The sequence below is a fragment of the Grammomys surdaster genome, unplaced genomic scaffold, assembly GCF_004785775.1.
Source record: "Grammomys surdaster isolate TR1022 unplaced genomic scaffold, NIH_TR_1.0 1164, whole genome shotgun sequence".
NCBI lineage: Eukaryota > Metazoa > Chordata > Mammalia > Rodentia > Muridae > Grammomys > Grammomys surdaster.
The window spans coordinates 5,570,608-5,596,111 of NW_021605583.1; the positions used below are offsets into that span (position 1 = coordinate 5,570,608).

The 25,504-nt window shown below is 43.6% G+C and overlaps 1 protein-coding gene across 1 annotated transcript; it reads right to left on the reverse strand.

The window, feature by feature from the left end:
• Positions 1–1,542: 1,542 nt before the first annotated feature.
• On the reverse strand, positions 1,543–23,889 carry Mpzl3 (myelin protein zero like 3). Its single transcript, XM_028783713.1, has 6 exons — positions 23,759–23,889; positions 16,702–16,868; positions 12,222–12,432; positions 10,561–10,726; positions 8,111–8,174; positions 1,543–4,231 (listed from the first exon to the last, which is right to left on the reverse strand). The coding sequence occupies exons 1-6, from the start codon at positions 23,832–23,834 to the stop codon at positions 4,205–4,207; spliced, it is 711 nt and encodes a 236-aa protein (XP_028639546.1). The 5' UTR covers positions 23,835–23,889; the 3' UTR covers positions 1,543–4,204.
• Between the last annotated feature and the right edge of the window lie 1,615 nt (positions 23,890–25,504).

Below are 25,504 nucleotides of genomic sequence, written 5' to 3' on the forward strand. Positions count from 1 at the left end.
CATGCATGTATGTGTGATGTGTGTACGTGGGGGGGATACCTGTGTGCATGTGTGCATTTCCCTGTACGGTGTGTCTCTAGATGCATGTGCACATGATATGTGGACATGGGGGTGAGGCTTGTATGTGTGTGTACATCTGTGCCTGTTTGGGTGCCTGTGTATTTGGTATATGTGTGTGCATGTATGTGTGTGCACCTGTGTATGCAGTATGTGTGTGTGTGCCTGTGTGTGGTATATATATGTGTGTATGTGTGTGTGTTCCTGTGTGTGTGAGTATTGGTGTGTGTGTGAGCTTGAGTGTGTCTATGTCCCTGTGGGGTGTGTACCTGTGTGCACTGTTCATGTTTGTGTGTGTGTGTGTGTGTGTGTGTGTTCCCATGTGTGTGCCTCAGTATGTGCATACATAGGTTTTCTGCAGGTAGCCACAGCTGCTGTGTCGATATGATTACCATGGTCATGTCATATCCAGAAGCATGGCACCCCCGATCTTCTGGCTTTAACATTCTGCCTCTTCTTCTGCAATGTTCTGAAGCAGTGAAGGGGTTGACACAGCTGTCCCACTAACGGTATGTATAGTTTTTATTCTAGAAGGAAAGACTTGCAACTCACTGAAGTGAGCCTCACATCCCAGGTCCCTGCAGATGTCACCTCCCTTCTGGATTACAAACTCTGCAAGCAAGATCTCAAACGGGCTAGATCTTGTGGTGTAGGGCTGATATCACAGCACCCACAAGGCTTAGGCAGAAGGAGCCAACCTGGACTACACTCTGAGCCTTTAGCTAAATAAAAGAAAACAACAACAAAAATTTTGAATGGCAAGAGGCATTTGCTGAGAAACCAGATTTATGTAAATAAAGCACAATTAATTTGAGAAGAATAGAAAAACATCCGGCTGTGTTTCAGACACAGCAGCAACATTTCTTTTCTTCTCTTACCATACAGATGCAGACTGGCTGCTCAGTCACCTTTAGCTGCTTCAGAGACTCCTCTGCCCAGTGCTCCGGCCCACCATGTTGCTGTAAAGGTTCCCTCAGACTGTAAGGGTTGCCATCATACAGGGAGCAAGTCGTTCTCCTAGCAAACCCTTTGAGTGGCATGGCCATCTTGGGGGACAAGTCAGAACATCCTGAGTGCCAGATAGCTCTCTGTTTTAATCACCACTTCAAATTAATAGTTCTTATACATACACATTCACCCCTTGTTCTACTGGATTGGCCCAGTAGAACAAAGCCTGGGTTTGCTCATCTTTTGAAATCTGTCCTGTCCTGAAAACTGTTGAATGTTTTCTGGCCCCAAGGACTATGCCACATGGGCCTCGTGTAAATATTCCCAGTGCAGTGTCCACCATGTTGCCACTCGGCTCACAAAATTTCTAGAAACACACTCATCAGCTTCTGCTATGTGAGCTGGTTCCAGCACACCACTGGATCTTGCTGGTGTACAGCTCAGACAAGATTTCTCAAGGCTGAAAACCACAACTCCCCCACCCCCTTCATAAGGTACTTCTCATTTTAATATAGCTAGACACCAAAAGGGCAGCCACAAGGTGCAAAGAAGTTTATTAACTACAGTGGAGTAAAGATTCCATGAGTCACAACGTCTGTGCACGAAGCTTTACAGCTCACACTCTCCTGCAAACAAAAAGTCTAATTTCATTTTAAAAGTCAGTGAGAGACAGTGGTAAGGAGGCCAACACCAGAGAGGGCACTTCTGGGAGCGAAGTTTTGAGCTGTGCAATTAAGCAAGAGCTTTGGTCCACTCCATGGATCTTCTTAGAGTCCTTCTTCAGAACGGGAGCTCAGCGACACAACAGAACATTCTGGATCAGGATCTGGCCTCCAGGTTTTCCGTTGTTGTAAAATATGCATACACACAGACGCACACGTATGCATGCTTGTAACTGGGATGGGGAAGGGGTAGGAAACTTGTCCTTCTGAAGTCCCACTGCTGACTCAGGAGCTGCAGACTGCTAAGATGTCCTCAAGTGGCCTGAAGTAATAGGCCACAGAGGGAAAACAAAGCACTTTATAAATTCACATTCTGTAATAGTTTTAAGAGTCCGCTACATAAAACTCAGAAGGTGATATAACCATAATGAAAGACAATGCTATAGTGTCAGGTGGTTTGAGCCCACGAGCATCAAAAAGGGAAAAAACAAGTATGAGAATGTCACCTTAGAAGATATTAAAACAGCAAGTCAGACAAACCCTCTATCGTATGCTCATTCTTAAAGGAGGGCTCCACAGACAGCTTTATTTTCCTTAGGATCAAAAAGCTATAGCACAAACCTCAGCATAGGAAACTGAGGGCGGCCCAAGCCAGGGATATGACCTCAAACTCACGGAGCAAATAAAATCACTAACTTACTCCCTTACAATGAAGGACTTGATTGTTCTGTCATTTACAAGAGAAAGAGCCATTTCAAAGCAGGCTACACAACAGTGTACCAAGTACCCATCAGGCATCGGGTCGGTCGCAGAACTCACCAATGTCTGAGCTAGATAAAAAAAACTTCACAATACACTTGCAAGAAAATCCTAAGACACTAAAACTGGTCCCTCATTTTCACAGGATGATGGTTTAAATGAGGTCTTGTAATGCTCTGTCAGAACAGTGAGGCCCACGGCATGCCCCCTCCCACCTGGATCACTCTCTTCAGATCTACAAGTGTCCAAATTGTTTATGCTTGGTGGCTGAATGCTTCCTTTTCTCTGTTGAACCATCAGAAAGGGTCTCACTGGATTGGCCACAGACACCTACATCTTTAACAAGTAGCCCAAAGAACCATGGAGTCTAAGGACCAGAAATATAAAATGCCAGTCCCCCACTCTGCCTCTTCCAAGGGCTTCCATGACCAGAGGTGAATCACAATCATGAATCAGCAGGCTAGATTAACAAGTCTTTCATGCAGAGTTAATGATCTCAGTTCAAATGTAATATCTTTGCGGTAAATAGAATGACTTTTATAAGATACATAGTATATATCATAGCATATACACTGTAATATGGAGGGCTCCCAAGCTACTTTGGGAAGAGCCATGAAGAAGACCACCATGTTGAACCAACCAGGGCTGGGGAAGGGGTCATTAGTGACTCTCTCTGGAGAGCCCTGTTTGCATACATGCTAGTCCTTCCAATAAGTCAGGCACATCTTAGTGGTTTACAGAAAACCCAGTATAACTTAAAATAACAAGTAAGTTGCTAAGGAGAGTAGAGATGTGGGTTACAAGGCACTGAGTGAGGAACGAGGAAATGTCCTGCACAGCCTCACTTCCCCATCTCCAGTACTGAGCAAACCAGCGTTCGGACGCAATACCCATTTCTGGTGCAATTTAGAACCAAAGTTCTAAACAACATCACAAGAAAAGTGAAAAGATGCAAAGCAAGGGACTACAAAAAATATTTCCCAAGTCGCCACTAAAAACCTTCTTAAGTGGCATGTCTTGCCTCTAACTTAAAAAACCAAGAAGGAAACCACAAGCTAGTCAGTTTCAGGAACACAAAATAAAAAAGATTCTGTGGCCCAAAGCATAGTTAGCAAGACAAATAAGAAAGAGTCTTCTACCTCAAAAACTGTTTCCGTAACTGTAAATTGACAATATTTTAATACTTAAAAGACCCAGTCCAAGCAAGCCTACAACTTGTAAACCTACTGAGCTGAAAGAAATCAGGGTCAAATACTCCATGTCACCTAGACACAGCTGATGACAGTTAAACCAAGTAGTGCATACTAAATACTGCCTGGAGAACATTCGTGGAGAAGAAACAAAGGCTATCCGTCCCAAATGGGCATGTTGTTCGTTGGCACATCATCAGGAAGCTACAGGTTCCACACCATTTAAAAAAAAAGTACAATTTTGGCATCAGCAGAGTGACAAGACATTTGGTCTCCTTCAGACAACTGGAAGAAACCATGAACTACATTCAAGAGCGAAGGTAAACCAAGCACTGTGTTTCTGTTCAAGAATTTCTTTGCTCAATTAGAGTGTATTAAAGAAGGGAAGTCACGAGTCCCTTCCTGGAGTTTCTGAACAGTTTATAAATACAAAATAAATGTTTCTTCAATAAATAAGTGGTCCTTAAGGTCTTCACTGATGACCTTCAGAATCTTCTGTCACTGCTGTCCCTGCCAATGGCACTCCTGGCCGGGGGAATGGGATTTTTCCTGTTGTTAGGTAACACTTCTTGCATCACACACACTCCATCAGTATGCCTCTTCGTAGTCTGAATCCTACAGGGGAAAGAATAGCAGATATATGTGCACCTCAATGTTGCAGTCAGATTTAAACAAAGACCATGTGTAGAGGGTCTCTAAATGGAACTGTGCTTGGGGTAGTGACAGTTATAGCACATCTATGTGCCCTGTAGCACCACAGGACCTCAACACAATGTGTCTACCAGGCTGGTTTCTGCTTTGAAGACCCAGTGAGCATCTCTAAAATGGGGATAATACAGTCACAGCTCACAGATGTGCATGGAACAGTAATGGGTGTGAGTTTCTTGGCACTGTGCACAGCACTCTATAAAATACCTTGGAGTTCAGCCTTTCTCATTGTTGTTATTCAAACTCATACCTCACCACTTGGGACCTCAGTGGGCCATTTGTGCTATCTGGTATATCAGATTGTCCTGGCTCTTCTATTAGTCTTTGAAAAAGACTACTTTCTAACTGACTGACTTGACTGACTGACTGACTGACTGACTGACTGACTGACTTATGTACTTAGAGTGTATATTTGTGTATACCCACACATATGGAGGTTAGAAGACAACGATTCTCTCCTTCCACTATGTGTTCCAGGGATTAAACACAGGTCCTCGGGCTTGGTAGCTAGTACCATTACTTTCTGAGCCATATCGCTGGCCCTAGTTTCCCCATTCTTCTAAATAACTGTTTCATACCTAAACTCTTTCCACTGTCCTCTGACCCCTCCTCTTCCCGTCATTTTTAGATCAGGACCCTGCTTTATCCTACCATTGAGAAGGTAGGCTGTCGGCTAAGAATGTCCATGACTCTACCACCAGATTCACTTACAAGCATAAGGCCTCATCTGTTCAGCCTCTCTACTGTCCTGTCTGTCTGTCTGTCTGTCTGTCTGTCTGTCTGTTTTTTTGAGACAAGGTTTCTCTGTGTAGCCCTGCTATCCTGGACTTCACTCTGCAAACCAGGCTAGCCTTGAACTCAGAGATCCACCTGCCTCTGCCTCCTGAGTGCTGGGACTAAAGGTGTGCACTACCATGTCCAGATTTTCTTTACTGTTCTTAAGTCTTTATCTACAGCTACTATGTCCTCCTGTGACACTTTTCAGTGTCAACTAGGTAATCCTTCCTTCTCTCTCTCTCCTGCAACATCAATTTTTCCTTCTCCATTGGCACCTCCACAACAGCACAGAAATGTGCCCCGTTTGACTCATCACAGAAAGTAACTCTTAAGACACAGGACTCATCTCTACCCTCTGCCCCTTCCTCTGCTCCTACCTAGAAGAGCTGCTTGTCCTCACTTCCTCCAATGTATCCTTGTGATGGTCTTGCCCCTTCCCCAGCCCTCTGCACCCTCACCATCCCTGTGGATCTACTTCTGCCAAGGCCATCAATGGCTTCTACATCACCAAACCATCCACAGTAAACTTTCAATTCCTTGAAAAATGTTCCTCATCTCCCAAGATACCAAACTCTCCCGGTTCTCCTCCATCTGCAGAGGTCATCTCTTTTCATTGTCTTGTGCTAATCCCTCTTTGTCTCTCTAATCTAGAAGCCTTAGAGAACTCCAGGCTTAGTCCCCCTGACCTCTCCTACATATCTAGGTCTATTTCCTGTATCTCCTAATGGCTCCTATGGTAAATCTGCAGACTAGACCTCTCTTCAGAAAACATAATTGCCTCACTGCACATTTCAAACCTACTATGTTCAAACTCAACTCCTGATTTTACTCTTAAATCTTATTCTGGGGCTGGAGAGACAACTCAGTAGTTAAGAGCACTCTTTGCCTTTCCAGAGGACCTGGGTTTGACACCCTGGGCTCAGTAGTTAACAGGACCTGGGTTTGATTTCCAGAACTCACACGGTGCTTCACAACCATCTGTCACTTAATCTCCAGGTTATGTGTGATACCTCTTCTGACCTCCATGGCATTGTATGTACATAGTGTGTAGACATACATGCAGGTAAAATACCCATACACATAAAATAAAAATCTTGAGTTTTAATGAAAACACTTTAAATCTTGCTCTAGAAAATGTTGGTTCTATTCTATGAGTTATCCAAGACATTTAGAATGATCCTTGCTTCTCTCTCTCTCTCTCTCTCTCTCTCTCTCTCTCTCTCTCTCTCTTTCTCTCTTTCTCTCTTTCTCTTAAAAAAAAATTCCAGTAAATTCTTCTGGCTTTACTTTCAAGCCAGAAAACAAAATACATCCACTTCCTGCCATCTCTACTACAACCTTCTCTCACTTAACCAACTGCTAGTGCCTACTACTGAGGCTCTCTGAACCTGCTCTGGTCCCTCTACCAGCCTCAACACAAAAGCTAGACTGAACTTTGAAAACACACATCAGTCCCCTCTAATGTATTCCGTTTCATTTAGCACGAGACCAGGTGACCGAACCCTTACAAGATATTCTATTCATTCTTTGACTCACGCAGATCTCATTCCTTCTTGCTTTCCACACTGTATCAAAGTCTTCAGACCTTGAAGGCTGGAACTAGGTCCTTTCTCATAAAAAAACTTTTTCTCCTCTCGCAAAGGTGACCCAAGCTCACAGAAGTCAGAGTAAAGAAGAAAAGCCCCGAGAGTGACAGACCACACTCATCTGGTGACATGCTGGGCACGGCAGTGAGCACAGAGAGGGCCCAGTGACAGGTGTGTTCCACGTTAGGCCATATGTTGATTTTGACCACATCAGTCTTCCCTCCTCCTGAGATCCCAGGACAGCTACACAGCCTGTGTCACCACGTGTGCTCAAAGAGGGACACAGCCTCTAGAGATTTAAACCAAGATGAGAACACTCCAATAAGGTGACAAATGACATCAACCAAGCCACCTAAAAGGCTGTCCATTCGGACTTCCTTAAAAATACCAGGGTTTGGGGGCTGGAGAGGTGGCTCAGAGGTTAAGGGCACTGGCTACTCTTCCAGAGGACCTGGGTTCAATTCCCAGCACCCACCTGGCAGCTCACAACTGTCTATAGTGTATAACTCCTGCTCCAGGGGACCTGACACCCTCACACAGACATACGTGCAACACCCTCACACAGACATACATGCAATCAAATCTCCAATGTACATAAAATAAAAATAAATAAATAAATTAATTTTAAAAATACCAGGGTTCATCAGAGATGTTACATTCATGGTTCTGAGTCCAGAAACTTGAAAATCCCAAGTATATATACCCTCCATAGGGTTTTTTTTTCATTTTTAATTTTTTTTTGGTTATATTTGCTGGGTTGTTTTTTTGTTGTTTGTTTGTTTTTTTGTCAGTCAGTAGGTTACATGACTCCTTCTTAACTTAAGAACACAATTCTACACCTGTGATATAAAAAAATAAAATCATGGGCCAGTGAGATGGCTCAGTGGGTACAGGGGCTTGCTCTAAAGCCTGATGACATAAGTTTGATCCCTGGGACCTACACAGTGCAAAGAAAGAACCAACTCCCACAAGTCATCCCCTGACCTCCATGCGCTCACTGTAACGTAAGTTTGGTTTTTTTTTGTTTTTTTTTTTTTTAACATGAGGGCTGGGAAGAAAGCTTAGCAATTATGAGTACTTGTTGTTCTTACAGAGGACCTGGGTTTTGTTCCAAACTCCCATATGACTCACAACCATCTGTGATTCCAGCTACAGGCAGTCAAATGTCCCAAATGCCCTCTTCTGACTTCTGCAGACACCAGGTGTATAGGTATTATGCAGAATACACACAGCCAAAGCACTCTTATATTTTAAGAAAAAAAAATTAAAAAAAAAATAATCAAGGTGAGAATCAGTAAGCCTTCCCAGAAACCCTGCTTCATGCTTTCCTGTGCTGGCTTTCCCGTGTTATTCTTGAGAGCAAACGATCCTTCAGATAGGCAGGAAGATAGAAAACACCAAACAGAAGAAACAGGGCACTTACCAGACACTCCGCACAGCGGACACAAAGCCTCGCCATACAGTCATTGCTGTCCTCCTGGTCAGTGCTGTAGAAAGAACACAAAGCAAACTCAACTGTCACTGTCACCACAGGGGACCGTTCCAAGCTCAGGTATTGAAATCACATGAGTCTGGTGTTACAGCCAAACCTTAAGCAGAGCTGTTAGGAACAAGTCATAAATAAATGTGCGTGAAACACGTATCAGAACACCCAGCAAGGCTAGGTAAATAGCAGCTGGTCACCATCACACAGAAAAGCACTGAACAGCAGCCAAGGTGGAGGCGCCATGCTGTGTGGGAAGAGAGGCAACAGAACCTGGTCTGTGGATGCACTCTCAACCCCATGTAGTGAGAGCTGTAAGAATTAATTCGGATTATAAAACAATACAATAGTGTTCTAGGGTTGGGGGAAGGACTGCCATGCAGCAAAGCACAGGGAGGGACCAGCCCTCTGCTCGGAACTCAAGGAGTCCAATAGGAAGGAAACATTTCAGCTCAGTTCTGGAGGGTGAGAAAGCTTCTAGACAAAAAAGAGAGGGAAGGGTGTGATTCTAGGAATGCTGGGGTGAGGGGAAAAAACAGATGGACAAATAGATGGACGGGCAGAGACAGAGATGCAGGCACACACGCGCGCGAACACACACACACACATGAATGACTGTAGTATATCTAGGAGAATAAAGCATAAGCTGACTATAGTCGGGCTACAGAGGATGAGAGTACATTATGGTAACTATGACTTGGAATCAGACCTCAGAAAGTTGCATATATATGGCCCTTTTCATCAATGGTTCTGTGTGTGTGTGTGTGTGTGTGTGTGTGTGTGTGTGTGTTACAGATTCCTTGGGATGGGAAGTCTTTCTCCAGTAAATAAATACACATAGAGACAGAAAGAAAACTTTGGAACTTCCCAAGGTAAGATTCTCTCACCTATAGTTAAAGGCCCTTTCACAGACAAGGGAAAAGTCACATAATTATTTGGTTGTTTTGTTTGGCTGAGACTCGGTCTCACTATGTATCCCAGGCTGGCCTGGAACTCATCATGTAAATCAGGCTGGTCTTGAACTCACGCCAGTCTGCCTGCCTCTGCCTCCTAAATGCTGGGATTAAAAGTGTGCACCACATGCCAGCTATAGTGCTTTAGTATAGGCCTGTGTTCCTTTCAAAAAGTAAATCTCGAACTAGAGAGATGGCTCAGAGGTTAAGAGCACTGGATGTTTTTTCAGAGGTCTTGAGTTCAATTCCCAGCAACCACATGGTGGCTCACAACCATCTATAATGTGGCCTGGTGTCCTCTTCTGGCCTGCAGGGCATACATGCAGGCAGAATATTGTGTACATAATAAATAAAAAAAAATCTTTTTTTAAAAAAGTAAATCTCAGATGAGAAGTGGCAGTGTACACTTTTAATGACAGCACTTGGGAGGCAAAGGCAGACAGGTCTCTGAGTTCAAGACCAGCCTGGTCTAAAGAGTGAGTTTGAGGACCAACTAGGACCATACAGAGAAGAAACCCTGTCTCAAAAACAAACAAACAAAAATGACAAAAGTAGATCTCCTCCTGGGAAACTCTTGGATTGCGCCTGCTCACTGGCAGCACGGTGAATGGCGGCGATATAAACGCTTTGGTAACTGTGGTGGTTTCCGTAGGAATGGCCTCCGCAGGCTCAGAGGTCCGAATGCTTAGCGACCAGGGAATAACTCTTTGACTAGGAGTAGAAGATGTGGCCTCCTTGAAGAAACTATGTCAGTGGGGTGGGCTTTAAGGTTTCAAAAGCCCATGCTAGCACCTTCTCCCCCCTAAAGACTAGGATGTAGCTACCATGCCTACTACCATGATGACAGTGGTGGACTAAGCCTCTGAAACTGTCAGCCAGCCCCCAGCTAAGTAATTTCTCTTATTGGAGTTCCTTGGCCATAGCGTCTCTTCCCAGCAGGAGAACACTGACTAAGACAATAACCACATTTATTTAGCCCTTTCAGAGCATCTGCTGACCAAGAATAACACATACCTATTGAGATTTCCTTTGCCCTTCAGACTATTCTCAAAGCTTCCTTCATTGCTTATGAAGACATTAGCTCAGTGCCAAAAAAGAAAAAAAAAAGTGAAAAAGAAAACTATGACTTGGAGTTTCATTTTAGTTTTAAGAGAACGAGACACGTGCTCGGATATACATGGAGAGCCCAGCACTGTGCAGTGTGAAGCCATGTGAAGTCATGTGAAGCCGAAGTGCCCTGTCCATCCTGACCTGCGTGACAATACCCACAAATGTCACTGTAATCTTCCTCCTGACACCCCTCATGGAACAACTGTGTTTGGAAGGACATCTCAGCAGCGGACCAGACTTCAGCAGGGGGTAAGATGTAGACGTGAGAGGCGGTGCTGCCCCAGAGCAGGGCTGTGAAAAGGAACGGGCTCCGTGCTGGGGACTTACTCATCAGAAACTTCAATGGAAGACTTCTTATAGCCAGACCTGCTCCTCTTCTTCACCCCCGTTGCCTTCCTCCCCATTCGTACCAGCAGCAGAGTGACCACCACTGCCGAGGGGACAAAGACGAGGATGGAGAGAAGGGCCACAGAGGACAGCATGGTGCCAAAACCTGTAGGAAACACCAAGGGAGGGCTGGGGCTTCAGGTGCTTCTGACTACAGAAGGCACAAACGCATCATCCAAAGTATAAAATTATAAGAAACATAAGCATGCACACACGATTCCATTGCCTACAAGTAACACATGGCTACCAATCCATTCTTCTTCCAAGAGTCTGAAAGCACATGTTGGGCTGGAGGCATGTTTGTAAAAGCAGGAGTCCTATTGTTCACGTGATTTTAGCTTAACAGATGATAAATATGGGGATTTTTGTGATTAAAAGGTCCTGATTATAAAGGTTCTTCGACCAGGCTGTGGTGGCACACACTGTTAATCCCAGCACTAGGAGGCAGAGGCAGGTCAATCTCCTCTGTCAAAACCCAACCTGGTGGTCTACAAAGTAAGTTCTAGGACAGCAAGAGCTTTGAAGTGAGACTCTGACAAATAAATAAATAGCCTTCTAAAAACGGTACATAGAACTCCACTATACTGAATCAATTAGCAAATCAATTCTCTAACTTCGAACATCCAACTTTGACTCTACAAGTTATATCAGAATGGCCATCCTGGTGTTCCGCTCTGTCCTCATAAGATAAATTTTAAAGTAGAATGGTAGGATCAAAGGAAATATAATTTTAAGAACTATTAATTCTATTGCTAAACTGCCTTCCAGAAAAAGGAAATCTATTCCTGCCAGCAGTATGATTATGCAAATGTGACATAGGTTATTGTCAAACCAGATGACCATTATGACAAACAAAATGGCGAGGAGGAAGGGAGAGAGGGAAAGGGAGGAGAGAGGGGAAGACAGGAGAGAGGAAGCAGAGGAGGGAGGGAAGCCCCAAGAAATGGCAGAGCAATTACAACTCATAAGGTATCTTTGTGTCTTTGGTTCAAATCCAGTTTCAAACCCAAATGACCATTTAATAGTCATTAGTGAGAGACATTAAAAAAGCCATTCACAACCTCATCTCCACAGGAGAAGGAAGCCACTGTTCTTTGTAAGTAAAAGAAACGTAGGGCTGCCCATCCGTGGAGGGAACTCCCTGCTTTCCAACAGTCACATAACTCATGGCATGAACTAAACAGGGCCCCTAAATGACGTCAACATGACACATCATCACCTTCACTAACGTGGGGGACTACCCAGCATGGCTCAAGACATTTGGTCACTTGAAGACAATTGAAAAAGGCAACCCAGAAGTTATGACAACGTTGGAAGAGAATAGTCAGTTTTCCAAAAGTACACCCTAATGGTTGGTGAGCTAGCTCACGGCTGTGCCCACCGACTCCTACAAGCTGTCTTCTGATCTCCCCACACACGTTGTAGCACACATGCTCACATACCAACGCACAAAATGAATTTTTTTTAAATGTTTTAAAAATTAATCTTAACAGGCATATGAAAGGCGACTTTGACACAGTGGTCCTCTAAGTCAACTGATAAGTTCCAGAAAGGGCCAGAGGAGTCATAGCATGGGAGGAGACTGGCAGGAAGCAGCTTACCCCTTTCTGTGACCGTGAGCTCTGTCAGGGGGATATTGTGGTACACGTCTGGAGGGTTCTTCACAGCACAGCTGAATGTCCCATTGTCCTTTAGAGTAGGGTTGCTGATGCTGATGGACGCATCCCCTTTGTAGACATTTCCAGCCCAGGAGATCCGGTCTCGGAAGGTGCCTGCGGTAGTCGGGTACTGGAAAGACTGGTAATGGAAGATCTGAGAACCAGCATCATGAGAGACAAGGTTAACGTGGACAATGGAATGAAGAGCCGAGTAGATCCAACGCTAAAGAGAATTGTATAAAAGGGATTCTCTTCCCCTGGTTGTCTCGTTGTTGTTGTTGTTGTTGTTGTTGTTGTTTGATTTTAATGCTTTTCTCACCTCTACCTTAGAAAGACAGGTTGATAAAACTGATTCAAAAAAGGATTGGCAGGCAAATCTGGGATCTCGACCCTTAAATCTTTCCTGTGGCTGAGAGATGGCTCAATGGCTGAGAGCACTGCCCTTCCAGAGACCTCAGGTCAGTTCCCAGTACCCACATCAGGAAGTTCACAGTCACCTGTAGCTTCAGCTCCAGGAGAGTCCACACTTCTGGCCTCTGAGGGCACCTACACACACACACACACACACACAGAGAGAGAGAGAGACAGAGACAGAGAGACAGAGAGACAGAGAGAGAGAGACAGAGAGAGAGACAGAGACAGACAGAAACTGACAGAGACACAGAGAGACCCACAGAGAGACACAGAGACAGAGATAGACACACACACATACATACATACACACAGAGACAGACAAACATCTAGAAAATAACTTTCTTCTAAATTCTTCCTAAAGCCCTCAAATAATAACTCTCAGGCAAGGGCAACTTCACTTTACAGAACGTTTCACAATATGAATAGATTCTCTTTTCCCCAACAAGGTTTAATTTTAATTTATTTCTAATTGTGTCTCTATGGGGCACAGTGTGACTTTCCTACATGATTCTGGACCTCGTGTATGCTGAGCGCTGTCACTAAGCTACCTCCCCCAGTGACGCTCAGTTCTGAGGAACTGTCATGTCATTTTCTAACATAGCTGCACTATTTGCATTAGTAAATTTCCCTTTTCTCCAACCTGTGCCAATACTTATTATAATTTTTCTTTTTAAGATTTTATCTTTATTATTTATATTATCTGTGTATGGGTGTGCACACATGAGTGTAGGTGTGCACAGAAGCCAGAGAGGGCATCAGATCCCCTGCAGCTGGAGTTACAGGCCACTGTGAGCCACCCAATGTGGTGGTGTGAACTAGGCTCAGGTCCTCTGTAAGAACAGCGTATACTCTTAGCCACGAAGCCATCTCTCCAGCCCCATAATTTGCCTATTTTATAATAGCTTTTCTGGTAGTCTGTGAGGTGATATCCCATTACAGTTTTACTTTTATTTCCTTTATAATCAGAGACACTGAGTTTTCCATACATCTGTTGATGTATAGCACCACTAAACTTCCCAGGAAGTATTAGACAGTCTCAAGGGCTTAACTGTTAACAGTGCCGAAATATGGAAACAGTACCCTGAGGCTCCCCTATCGTCTGTTTATTGTAGTTTGCAAATGACTTTTACATGTTTACTCATTTGGCCCTTACACCCCCACCAAACCATACGAGGAAGCTGTAACTATTCTGAACATATAGGGAGAGAAACAAGACCAAATAGCAACATGGAGCAAGTTACTCAAAGGCGTACAGTGACAAAAGGGAGATTTTTTTTTTTTTCCAAATCACTGGGCAGGTGTAACCCAATCCAACCTCTCTCGAGTTATCTCTGGTGACAGTTAAAACAAGCCTCACGTCAAAGGCCTGATAAGCACACAATGAATATCTGCTGTATTAAGACGATACTGCTTTGGACTTAGTGACTGGAAGCTTGGTCCCTAAAGCACATATTTACACTGAAGGTGTGACAGGCATGTCTGACAAACAACATGACTCTTATGCAAGACAAGAGGCTTTCCTCTTTCTTTGTTTATTTGGTTCCTTCCTGCTTAGGACACCAGGCATCTACAACCACTGAATTGCCCAATTTTTAAGAGCTATTCCTCAGAGAAGATGCTGAATCACTCACTGGTTAATTTCACCAAGAATTCACTCCACAAATCTTTAGCACACATTCCACGTTCCAGGTGTGTGACTGAACAGAACATGGTGGCCCGAGACACAGCCATGGCCTCTATTCTCGTGGAGCCTACCTTTGGTAAGATAGCAAATTTGGTACATGTGACAAATGCTCCAAAGAGGGGAGAGAGAGGAGGCCTAACAAATCAACGTGATGCTGAGTGCCTCAACTCCCAGGTACTTTAGGAGGCTGAGGCAGAGGAGTGCTGTGAATGTGAGCCCAGCCTGGATTATACACTAAATTCAAGAACAGATTGAGGCACAGAGCAAAACTTTGTGTCTAAAAAACAAGGCCTCTCTTTGCCCATCAAGATAAAAAGCTTAAAAGCGCTTCACAGACCTTCCAGGTCGATGTAACTCATGAATTACACGGTACATGGTAAACTAGTGAGGCACAGTTCTCACTCCCTTGCAAGCCTCACAAACCACACCACTGCACCCTTGAGTTACAAGACTCTGAAGTGCCCCTAATTCTAATTCAGATGAGCCTGCAGCCTCCCCACCAGCCTCACAGAACAGGACTCTGGAAGTGCCGGCTGCATATAAGGTTTCTGACCCAAGAAGCTCCTGTTGCTCTCTCTGCCCTACTTTTGGACAAGGAAGGGGAGCCAAATAAGGTCAGCCATAGCTTCCTGACAGCTCAGAATAAGGTGAACTATTTTAGCTCTAAAGCAACAGGAACCTTGATTGCAGCTCCGTTTCCTTCGCTATGGTTACCCAACCCGCTCTGCACCGGGCACTCAGTAACAGCTCCGAGTGTACAACCAAAGCACAGTCACTAAGATGAAAGGTAATTTTTCTTCCAAAGAGGGAAAACAGAATAAAGAACACTTTCCAAAATCCAGTCTAGGGACAGTGACATGGCCTAGTGAGTTACGGCAACTTGCCACTAAGCCTGCTATCCTGAGCTCATCCCCAGGATCTGTGTGGTGGATGGAAAGGACTGGAATCTGCAAGATATCCTCTCGCATCTGTACACTTGAAGTGGCATGCATATACAAATAAATAAATAGATATAGAAAGAGAGAAAGAAAGATTCAATTTACACATGGCTATGACTCATTCTTTTTAAACAATTTTTAAAAATTATTTTATTTTATATGTATGAGTGTTTTGCCTGTAATGTACGTCTCTGTACAGTGCATGACATTACCCATGGAGGTCAGAACAGGGTGTCTGATCTCCTTGGAACTGGAGTTATAGAATGTTGTCAGCCATTGTGTGGGTGCTGAGAATTGAACCCAGATCCTCTGGGAGAACAGCCAATGCTTTTACTTGCTGAGCCATTTCTTCAGCCCCAATTCATATACATTCTTAGATAGTATCCACCCTAAACTAAGGCAACTGATGGAACTGTAAAGAGAAAGGGTTTTTACAGCATTGTAATCTCTAATTAAACACTCATAATGGAATTTGAACCATAAATATGTTTTATGTGTGTGATTAAAGTATATTGCCTCTAACATCACAAGGCCATCTGTCACCAGTGATATCTGTCACCAGTACAAGGTGCCACCACTTCCTTCAAAGGCAGCTACATAAATCACTGCAGACGTTTACACGGCCAGAGGAAAAGCCAAGATAAATCTGCAGTGTGGATTCTCAGACAGACACACCCACTGAGACAGCAGGATCGGAGTAGCTCTCAGAGAAAGGATGTCTGTGATGTAAGTGGGGAATTTCTCCAGCCCACGTCTTGATGCCCTTTTTAGTACATCAGATCTAAAGTGAAGCTGTAACACCACACAGAAGGAAACAACAAGGCAACAAAACTAAACCACATTTCCTCTTGATTTCAGACCATTTTTTTTTCCTTGAAGGTAACGCACAAGTGTTTTACGTGTCAGAGTGAAACGCTCTGTGTAATTAAACAAACATCAAATGTCAAATGTGCCATAAGCGTGGCTCACCCCAAAGGTCTCAAAGCTTTTCTTTCTTTTTTCTAAGTTCACACCCATGTGTGTGACTGTGAATGTGTGTCTGAATGCACGTGTGTGAATGTGTACGTGTGTGTGTGTGCCTGTGAGTGTGTTTCAGGGGAGTATGAGCATGTAGGACCACTGGTGCCATGGGGTATATGTGGAAGTCAGAAGACAACCTTTGACTTCCTCCATGGGTCTCGACTCAAACTCAGGTCATCAGACTTGCACGGCAGGTGTCTTTATTCCCTTTCTTTCTTTAAATGTAGATCAAGCTGGCTTCAAACCTGCTATGTTGCTGAGGGATGGCCTTGATTTCCTGATCTTCCTACCTACCCAATGCTGAAATTACAGGCGTGTGCCACCATGCCAGGCACTCAAGGGAACTTTCTGGAGAGTCCACACTCACAGATTCCGTGCGGCTGCTGCTGGGAGGGCGGTATGTCCAGTCTATGGTCAGCTTGTCAGTGACATCTGAAGATGACTTGAAGGTGCATTTCAACTTGACCTTCTCTCCCACATATCCTCGGACGTGAGCATCTGCACTTATCTCCAAGGAGAGGACGGAACGCACACCTAACGGGAGGAAGCCCAGACATGTACAGTGCACTTGCTTTGTTGGATACGAAAATGTCAACATGAGATAGATCTTTGCATCATTTTTAGTGATCTCGCCAAAAGGCCAGAGCCATCGACATATGTTCAGCCAAATCCACAAAGAAGGAACTAAGATCTAATAATCTTGAATAACATTTTTCAACACGTTATAGCCTTAAATCATAGTAGACAGTTGGGCAAAAATTAAAAATCTAACCGCACTAGAATTTTCCCAGTCACAGGCTTGCAGTTAAATTAAATACAAACAAGTATGCGTTGCCCAATAACTAGAAGGCAATAATACCTACCCCTCCCATCCTGTGTCCTCCCCAACACCCCACCATACACAACCCAGAAATAGAGCAGCTTTTATGAGGTCTAAGAGACTCAACCAAACACAGTCCAGTCACAGCATGGGGCCACTAGTGACTCAACCAGCAACAAAACGAGGATAGGAAATACAAATAGGAACGTCACTTTTAAAACTGTCCAAAAAGGTTCTGTCTAGTCTTTCCCCATTCCTCCTCTTCTTCTTCCTCCTGCTCTCCTTCCTCCTCTTCTTCTTTTTACAAAAGAATTTACTTTCATTATTTTTAATCATGGGTATGTGTGACTATCCTCATGTGGTTACATCCACACGAGTGCTGGTGACCAGGGAGGCAAAAGGCATTATTATCCCCTGGAGCTAGTTACAAGTGCCTGTGAGTCTGAGATGTGGGTACTGGGAACTGAACTCACAGTAAGTGCTCCAAACTGTTCATTCTTCTCTCTAATACCTCTTCCCCATCCTCTTTCTCCTCCTCTCCTCCTTTCTTTCTTCTTCTTCCTCCATCTTGAGATAAGGCCTTGCTATGTCACCCAGTCTGGCCTAAATTGACAGCTCTCCTGACTTAGCCTTCTAAGTCCTAAGATTACTGGCATGTACCACCACACCCAGCTATGCTCTCTCTCCTAAAGCTGGTTAATGAATCACACACATCTATTAAAAGTAAATTATGGAGGGCTGACGGGAGGTGTAGTTCAATGGAGCACCTGCCTTAACTTAGAAGGCCCTAGGTTCTGTACTTAACAAAAAAAAAGAAGTAAATTGTGGAGAAGAAAAAAACAAATAATTGAATGTATTCTACAATGTAAATGTAAGATATCATTTTTAAAGCCTACAGAGTGTGGTCTTTCCAAAACCATTCATTCCAACTTTGACATTCCATCTCTCCACAAGAAGGAAAGAAAAAAAGACCAACAAAGATAAACAGACTGACAGACCTGGCACTTTCTTCCAACAGATCCCCTGTGATGTTGGGGAATTAGTGAATAAAAATATATACACACACACCCCACTGGAGAGCCATGTTTTAGGAAATTAAAACACTATCCTTTGTTTTTCCTGCTTCCTTCTCTGACTCACTAAGCCAAGGTTCTTCTAGTAACCAAGGGCAAAGACCAGAGCATGATTCCAGAAAAGAGTACTTCCACCCAGTGGTCCTTCTGTCACAGGCAGGACAGTGCAAGGACTGAACACAAGTCAGAAGCTCTGGGTTCAAACCCCAGCCCAATGGCTGGCTCTGAGCAGCTTAGCAAGTTACAGAAATGGAGCTTACCTCCAAGTCACTGTGAGGACTAAATGAGTTAAAACACGTACAACACCCAGAAAGTCGACCTACCTCCAGCAACGCCCCACGCCTGCCTGCTGAGATCGCCTCCTGTTTCTCCGACAGGCTTTTGACCTTTCCTACTGCTGGCGTTTCTGAGTCATTGTCCCAGTGCCTGTACCTCTGGCAGCTTTGAATCATTTTCTCACTCCTCTCTGGACAATCTAGTCTGGTCACATTCCTCCAGAAAGGAGGAGACCAAGACAGAGCTCACTAATAAGGCCTTTAATAAGAATCCGGCCCATCTCAAAAATGATGGCCATCTGGTTCCTACACAGCACCCTTTCTGACTGCCATGATAAATTTGTCCCTCCTTACAGGCTCCTGTAAATGCTCATTTCTCCGCCAGAAGAACCTCCATTCTCAATCTCTAACTCCTGACTCATCAACAAGAAAAACCCTATTCAGTCCTGGAGAGTCGAGTCTAAAACCCGAATGGTAGAATAAACCTATGAATTACACATGTCCCTCAATCTATGGTGTTAGCCTAAAACATATTACAACATATAGCTTAAAGGAGTAGATTTGAACCTAGCCAGAATGACACCAAGCGCTAGCCCATCTGACTTCTGATAAGGGCTGGGTCACAGTTCCCTAACCTGTTCAGGCTTCAGTTGCTAGATTTGGCGAATGGAAAGAAAATCCTCCTAGGATCACTGTGAACATCCAATACACTTTAAATATATACAAGCCTGGGTACAGGGCCCTGTGTTTTCTCCCTAGCACAATACATAAACACACAAATAAATAAACACACGTAGAATGCTTAGTAGAGCTTGTTAAGATAAAAACTTCTAACAAATATTAACTATTATTATTAAGGTGGACAATACACATACTTAAAAAAAAAAAAAACCTGAACTAATTCCCCACTGGGCTGTGGATTAAAATCTAAACAAGAACAGTCTTTCTCAGACACCTGCCGACTACACGGTACCCCTTATGCTGTCCCTGGACTGTCTAGTCATTTTCTGAAGAGCCTGTTTTCTTTCACGCCTCTATGCTTTTCTTAGAATAGGACTTGTCTGGAAAGCTCCCTCCATTCCTACCATTCTGCTGGAGTTGCTCCCCACTACACCCCAACATTCAAACACTGTCACCACCACTCACATACCAGCCCACTTTGTGATGGCTTCCCCAAATTCCCTGAAGTTTCCATAATACAGTACCACCTAAACCCATGTGCCATGACCACACCTGATCTATAAACGCCATTTCCTGCAAGAAATGCAAGCACCATCAAGGCAAAACTCCAGAGGGACAGAGGCAGGCGGAGAGAAGCTGGGAGGGTCGCCATGGTTACTAGTGTAAGACTATGTGTGCACTGCTCACTCTTTCTCTCCCTATCACCTTCTTTATGGAATTTTCAATGCCTCCCTCGATGCTTCTGTCTGCATCCATTCAGAAAAAGATCAGTTCTGAATAATCACTTCTAGACTGGCGGGGGGGGGGGGGTATACTAAAGGAGGAAAAACATATCTCACAAAGGCACAGCCAATTCCCACAGGAAATAAATACCGGCGGGAGGGAGGTGTCAAGAATGTTTCTACTTAGAAAAAGAAGGTTTCTACTTAGAAAAGCCACTCACTGAAAGAGGGGAAACCAGGCATGAGTCTGGCTCCCGGTAAGTTTGCTTGTCTTTGATACCTAAGGGATGCTGTCAAAGAACAGCGCGTCAGGGGCCAGCAACCTACGACCCATGACTCAAGTGGAAGCATCTGGCTTTCATGAGAAAGGAGCAAACGCATAATAATTAGCCGTCACCCTGCAGGTAACCCAGACTGTCTAAACCAATCGGTCTCTCCCGTGACCCCACAGGAAACAGCTAAAACACTTCAGTCTCTATGTAAACAGAATTATATTAGAATGCCACCAGGTTGGTTTGTTTATGGCTGCTTTCGCACACCTGTCAGAAACTGAGAAATGCGGCAGAGGACAGGAGCCCACACAGCCTAGACATTACCCTCGTTCCATTACTGGAAACAGATACCAGAATCTGCTGTAGAGCTAAGACAAGATCTGGGTAGAGTTAGCAATCAGAATCTCTGTAGTTCCTCCAGCTCTCCACAGTCTCTCCCTCCTCTATCTCTCCTGTCTCTGTCTCTGTCTCTCTCTCTCTCTGTCTCTTCTCCCTGCCTGTCTCTCTTCCTATCTTTCTCCTCCCTTCTCTTCCATCTCCATATTTCTATCTTTCTCTCAAACCCTTTCTTTAAAAATCTAATCCTGTGTTACAGCCATTCAAATCTTCCCCCATTTTAGCACAATATCCTTTCAGGCATTTAACTTTTGTTTTATTTTATTTTGTTTCTTGAGATAAGACCATGCTGTGTAGCCCAAGCTAGTCCATCCTCCAACACTCCATCCTCCTGCCTCAGCATTCCAAGTGATGGGATCACCATGTTCTGGCTTGATATTTATGCTGGCCAAGTCAAAACAGCCAACCATAAAAATATCATAAAAATTAACAAAAAAAACATTTAATTAAGAATAAACATCACGCCGGGCAGTGGTGGCGCACGCCTTTAATCCCAGCACTTGGGAGGCAGAGGCAGGCGGATTTCTGAGTTCGAGGCCAGCCTGGTCTACAGAGTGAGTTCCAGGACAGCCAGGGGTATAAAGACAAACCCTTTCTCAAAAAAAAAAAAAAAAAAAAAAAAAAAAAAAAAAAAAAAAGAATAAACATCACATTCTAATAAAAAAAATCATCTTTGAGCTGAAAAAAATTAAACACGACAAAATCTAAGGCCCTAACTTTATACATCCCATTTCCCAAAATGCAAATCTTCCCATCTTAAATGTATATATTGACATGAGATGACAAACATGTAATACGGTCATTATCACTCCCCCCCTCTTGTTTTTTCAGAGTCTCCTGTTTCTCAGGTTTGATTCATATTCGATATGTAGCTGAGGATGACCCTGAACTCCTGGTCCTCCTTCCTCCACATCCCCAGTGCTAGGATTACATGCATGCACCACTACCCCCTGTGCTACATGCCCAGACCCCCAGGCTGTAATGTCTATATACTTAGCCAACTGAAATAAACAGAATCAGACGTAGAACTTAAGGCCAATTCAAATATGATAGCGATGTAAGGGTTCTCAGTCTCTGAAGAGGGATGGCAAGTAAACACTAGTGGGAAACCAAACCCTCTCACCCACAATTCAGAGACAAAACGAACAGACAGACAAACAGACGAAGCACCACGAACAAGACAAGTGAGGAAAGCTAGTCACAAGGGGGCACGCCTGGTTTACATTGTATTAAGTACCCAGAATAGACAAAGGCTTAAAGGGGCAGGTTGGTGGTTTCCAGGGCCTGTGGGAAGGTCGGAATAGATATGGGATTTCTCTTTTGGGTGATAAAAAGTTCCAAAAGTGTTTGTAATGATGATTGCATAACCATGCACCCTAAAAATTACTGAGTTGTATATTTAATGAATGAACAAGCATATGAACTACTACATAGCTTTATTTTTTATTTTATGTGCCTGGGTGTTTTGCCTTCATGTGCGGCATTTGCATGTCTGGTATCCCTGAAGGCCAAAGAGGATATGTGATTCCCTGGGACTGGAGTTACAAATCATAGTAAGACACAATGTGATTTCTGGGACTCAAACCAGAGTCTTGTAGAAGAGCAACAAGTGTTCTTAACCACTGAACCAGCTCTCCAGATCCCTGGTTTGTTTATTTTAAACTGGAAATGTAAATCTATTCAAGAAAACTTGGAGGAATGGGTGAGGAATGTAAATCTTGAATAGTTTTATACATAGTGATCAATACCTTTAAAACTATTAACAGAATGTGTGCACACTTGTAGAGATCAGAGGTAGCTCTGTTGAGTTGGCTCTCTCCTTCCACTTGTACGTAGATTCTAAAGATGGAACCAGGTCTTCAGGCTTGCGTAGCAAGCACCTTCACCTACTGATTCATCTCGCCAGCCCCCCCCAAAAAATTAATGTGTTTGAACCATTTGTTTTGCTAGATTTGACACCTGCTCCTCTTATATGTGAAATGACACTAGATCTAAAAAAAAAAAAAAAAAAAAAAGACACAATTTCTAGAAGTTTTTTCTCCTTGGAACAATATTTGGACATTTCTCCCCCACCCCCTACCCCTGCTATGTACAAAAAAGAGATGAGTTTATATGAAGTTACGGTAGGCCTGGCTCTACTGCAAAAAGAACTCAGAGGAAAAACTGGACATTTATGATGACACAGGTAGCTGGGAGGGATCAGGGAGTGTGCTGGCAACATGAAGATTAGTCACCAGATAAATAAAAACCTCCTCACCTTACCTGATGGGACTCAGCTGCCTAATGTGTTCATAGTTACACAATATTAAAGACCCCTTTCAGAAATGTCCATTATTTTCAGGGAAATGTTACAATACAACAATTCATTCTAATATTAGCTATACTAGTATTCTATTTCTTAGGAAGATATATATATACACACACACACAATAATCAGACAATATTTGCACTTCGAAATAAAGCTAGTTTGAATTGAAATTTAGAAAGTGGAATAGCATGAAAATAAAATTAACCAAACCTTACAATAGTGTCATTACATCAACACTGAACTGACAATAGTTAAAAGATTTGAGTTTCAAAAGAACGACTATGACTTTTCTTATACTTTAGAATGTTTATAAAGTCCTAAGGTGCCCTTTCTTCACCAACAGCTCAAAGAAAGATCACACTATAACCCTTGTCTAAAATATTTTATTTCAAAGCCTCTGAAATAAAATCACCAAGTCATGATTTTCCTTTCTTTTTATCCTTTCTTCCTTCCCTTCTTTCTTTTTCTTTTCTTTTTTTTTCCAGCGCTGATTGTGTCTGTCAAAATAACTGAAACAACCAGAATTGCCAATTTCCGACCAGGGTGTAACAGCAATACGGAACCCTGGCGGACAAGCACTGAAAGTCTCACAAGGTGAGCGTCTGCAAAGCCTGAGCTCGCCGCGGTTTTATGGTAGCATCTTTGAGGGAGTGCCATGTCACACAAGGTGGTCGGGCTCCGACAGCGGAGGACAGTGGGAGGTGCTAGCCGAGAACGAACATCATCCCACAACCCCTCCTTCCCTTCCTTCCTTCCTTCGCAGAAGCCGAGCGGGGGGTTTCCTGAGACCCCCCAACCCGGAACCGGAAAAGCGACCATCTTTCCTGACCCCCCCTCCCCCGGCCGGAAGTGGAGCCCAGCCAGCTGGCGCACTCACCCTGGACGACTAGGATGCTCAGCAGGGGAAAGAGAGCGCAGCCACGGCCTCCTGGTGCTCCTCTTGCCTGCTGCATCCCGACAGCTCTTCCGACACTTACACACCTCTTTACGGCTCCCGGGGACCACGCAGGTGGTGCCGGAAGTGACGTCATTGCGGAGTCACCTTTGAAATAGCCATCCGGGCCTCAACCTCGATCAGGGGCAAGGATCGTACCTGGTTCTCCTGATGAGAAGTTCTTTGACTCTCCTCAAGAAGGCTCTGATTGCGCTCTTCTGCTTCAAATTGGCTACAGACTTTGGAAAAACAGTTTTATTTGCGTGGAATTCCGGGAGACCAGGCTCAAGCCTCCGACTGTAATCCAGAAGTTTTGTCTCTATCTCTAGAGTTGAAACCTCACAATAGATTCCCCTACATTTGAAGTTTAGGGAAGCAGGCGACCCTACAGGATCAGAATAAATACATCGTTATCGGGTTCTGTGGTAAATACGTGCAAGCCTCTTCACTTGTGTTCCTTTTAATGTAGCCATTACATCATTCAGAATTGGATGCTTATTAAATTACTGCGGTGACGGTGATGAAATCATCACAGCGTGTATTTGAGGTGAAGGGGAACTTGGGTTTGTGTATCTGTATATTGTAAAAGTAAGGATATCATTATCACGGTACTTGACGTGGAATGAGATAGTCTAACATGCTCAGGGGGAAAAAAAATGGAAAAGAACCCCTCTTTACTTATATAGTCACCCAATTCTCCTGGACCCGCCATGGTTAATGAAAGTAGAGGGGGAATAAAAAGTCTCAGCTCTTGGAAATATTTCATAGGTAGCGTTTTCAACTGGCATAGTTTACTAGACTTGAAAGCCGGTGGTTTTCTCTATGGAAAGAATAGGAGTAGAAAACCAAATATTCTTGTTTCTAAAGTCTCCAAACTAAGCCAGGCAGGATGGCAAAAGCCTGTAGGTCCAAGATCTGCAAGGCTGAGGCAGAAGGACTATGAACAACCTGAACTTTAGTTTAGTAGTAAGACTCAGAGTTAGGTTCAAGGAATGAGTCTTCCAAACGTGTGCTATCATTTTGCCCGTTTCCCAGCTCTCCAAAGCAATGTGTACAGCCTATAGAAATAACATAAAGCTACTAGAAATTAATTTCATCAATTAATTAGTAGACACTGCTCTGCATGTCTACTAAAAAAACTTGAGCAAAGATCAACATCTTCCCTTGTTTTCCTTAACTCCTGTTGAGATTTTTGCTGATTCGTGTGTAAGCAAATAATAAAACTCATAATTCTTTATTACTAAGGGTTTATTTACACAGTGATTCAGGCATAATAAAAAATAAGTTACAGTACAAAAGTACTCTTAAGAAGGAGACACTGAACAAGAATGTGATACCCCATGAGTATTCAAACAAGACACGGGCTGCAAGTTTCCTAGAGACATTTCCTGTGAGTTTTTAACTACTTCATTACAAGTATGAAACATACATAGGCCATCTGTTTAAAGAGATATCCAGTTACTATGATTCACAAGAGAAAAATACAGATCTAACTTGTAGCTTCAAAATTAGGCATCAAAACTTTAGACCAGGGTATGGTGGAGCATGCCCTTATTTCTAGCACTTGGGAGGCAGAGACAGTGGGATCTCTGAGTTCAAGGCCAGCCTGGTCTACAAAATGAGTTCCAGGACAACCAGAGTGGGATCTTGTCTTAATTTTTATGAGAGAGATGGGGAAGGAGGGAGGGA

Bases quoted from the DNA above. Each gene is read 5' to 3' on its own strand.
- Mpzl3 (XM_028783713.1), bottom strand. From the start codon at position 23,834: ATGCAGCAGGCAAGAGGAGCACCAGGAGGCCGTGGCTGCGCTCTCTTT. The intron at 12,433-16,701 runs GTGAGTGTGGAC...GCTGGTTCTCAG, and splicing joins GCAGCAGCCGCACGGAATCT to ATCTTCCATTACCAGTCTTT. The intron at 8,175-10,560 runs GTAAGTCCCCAG...TTCTTTCTACAG, and splicing joins TCCATTGAAGTTTCTGATGA to CACTGACCAGGAGGACAGCA.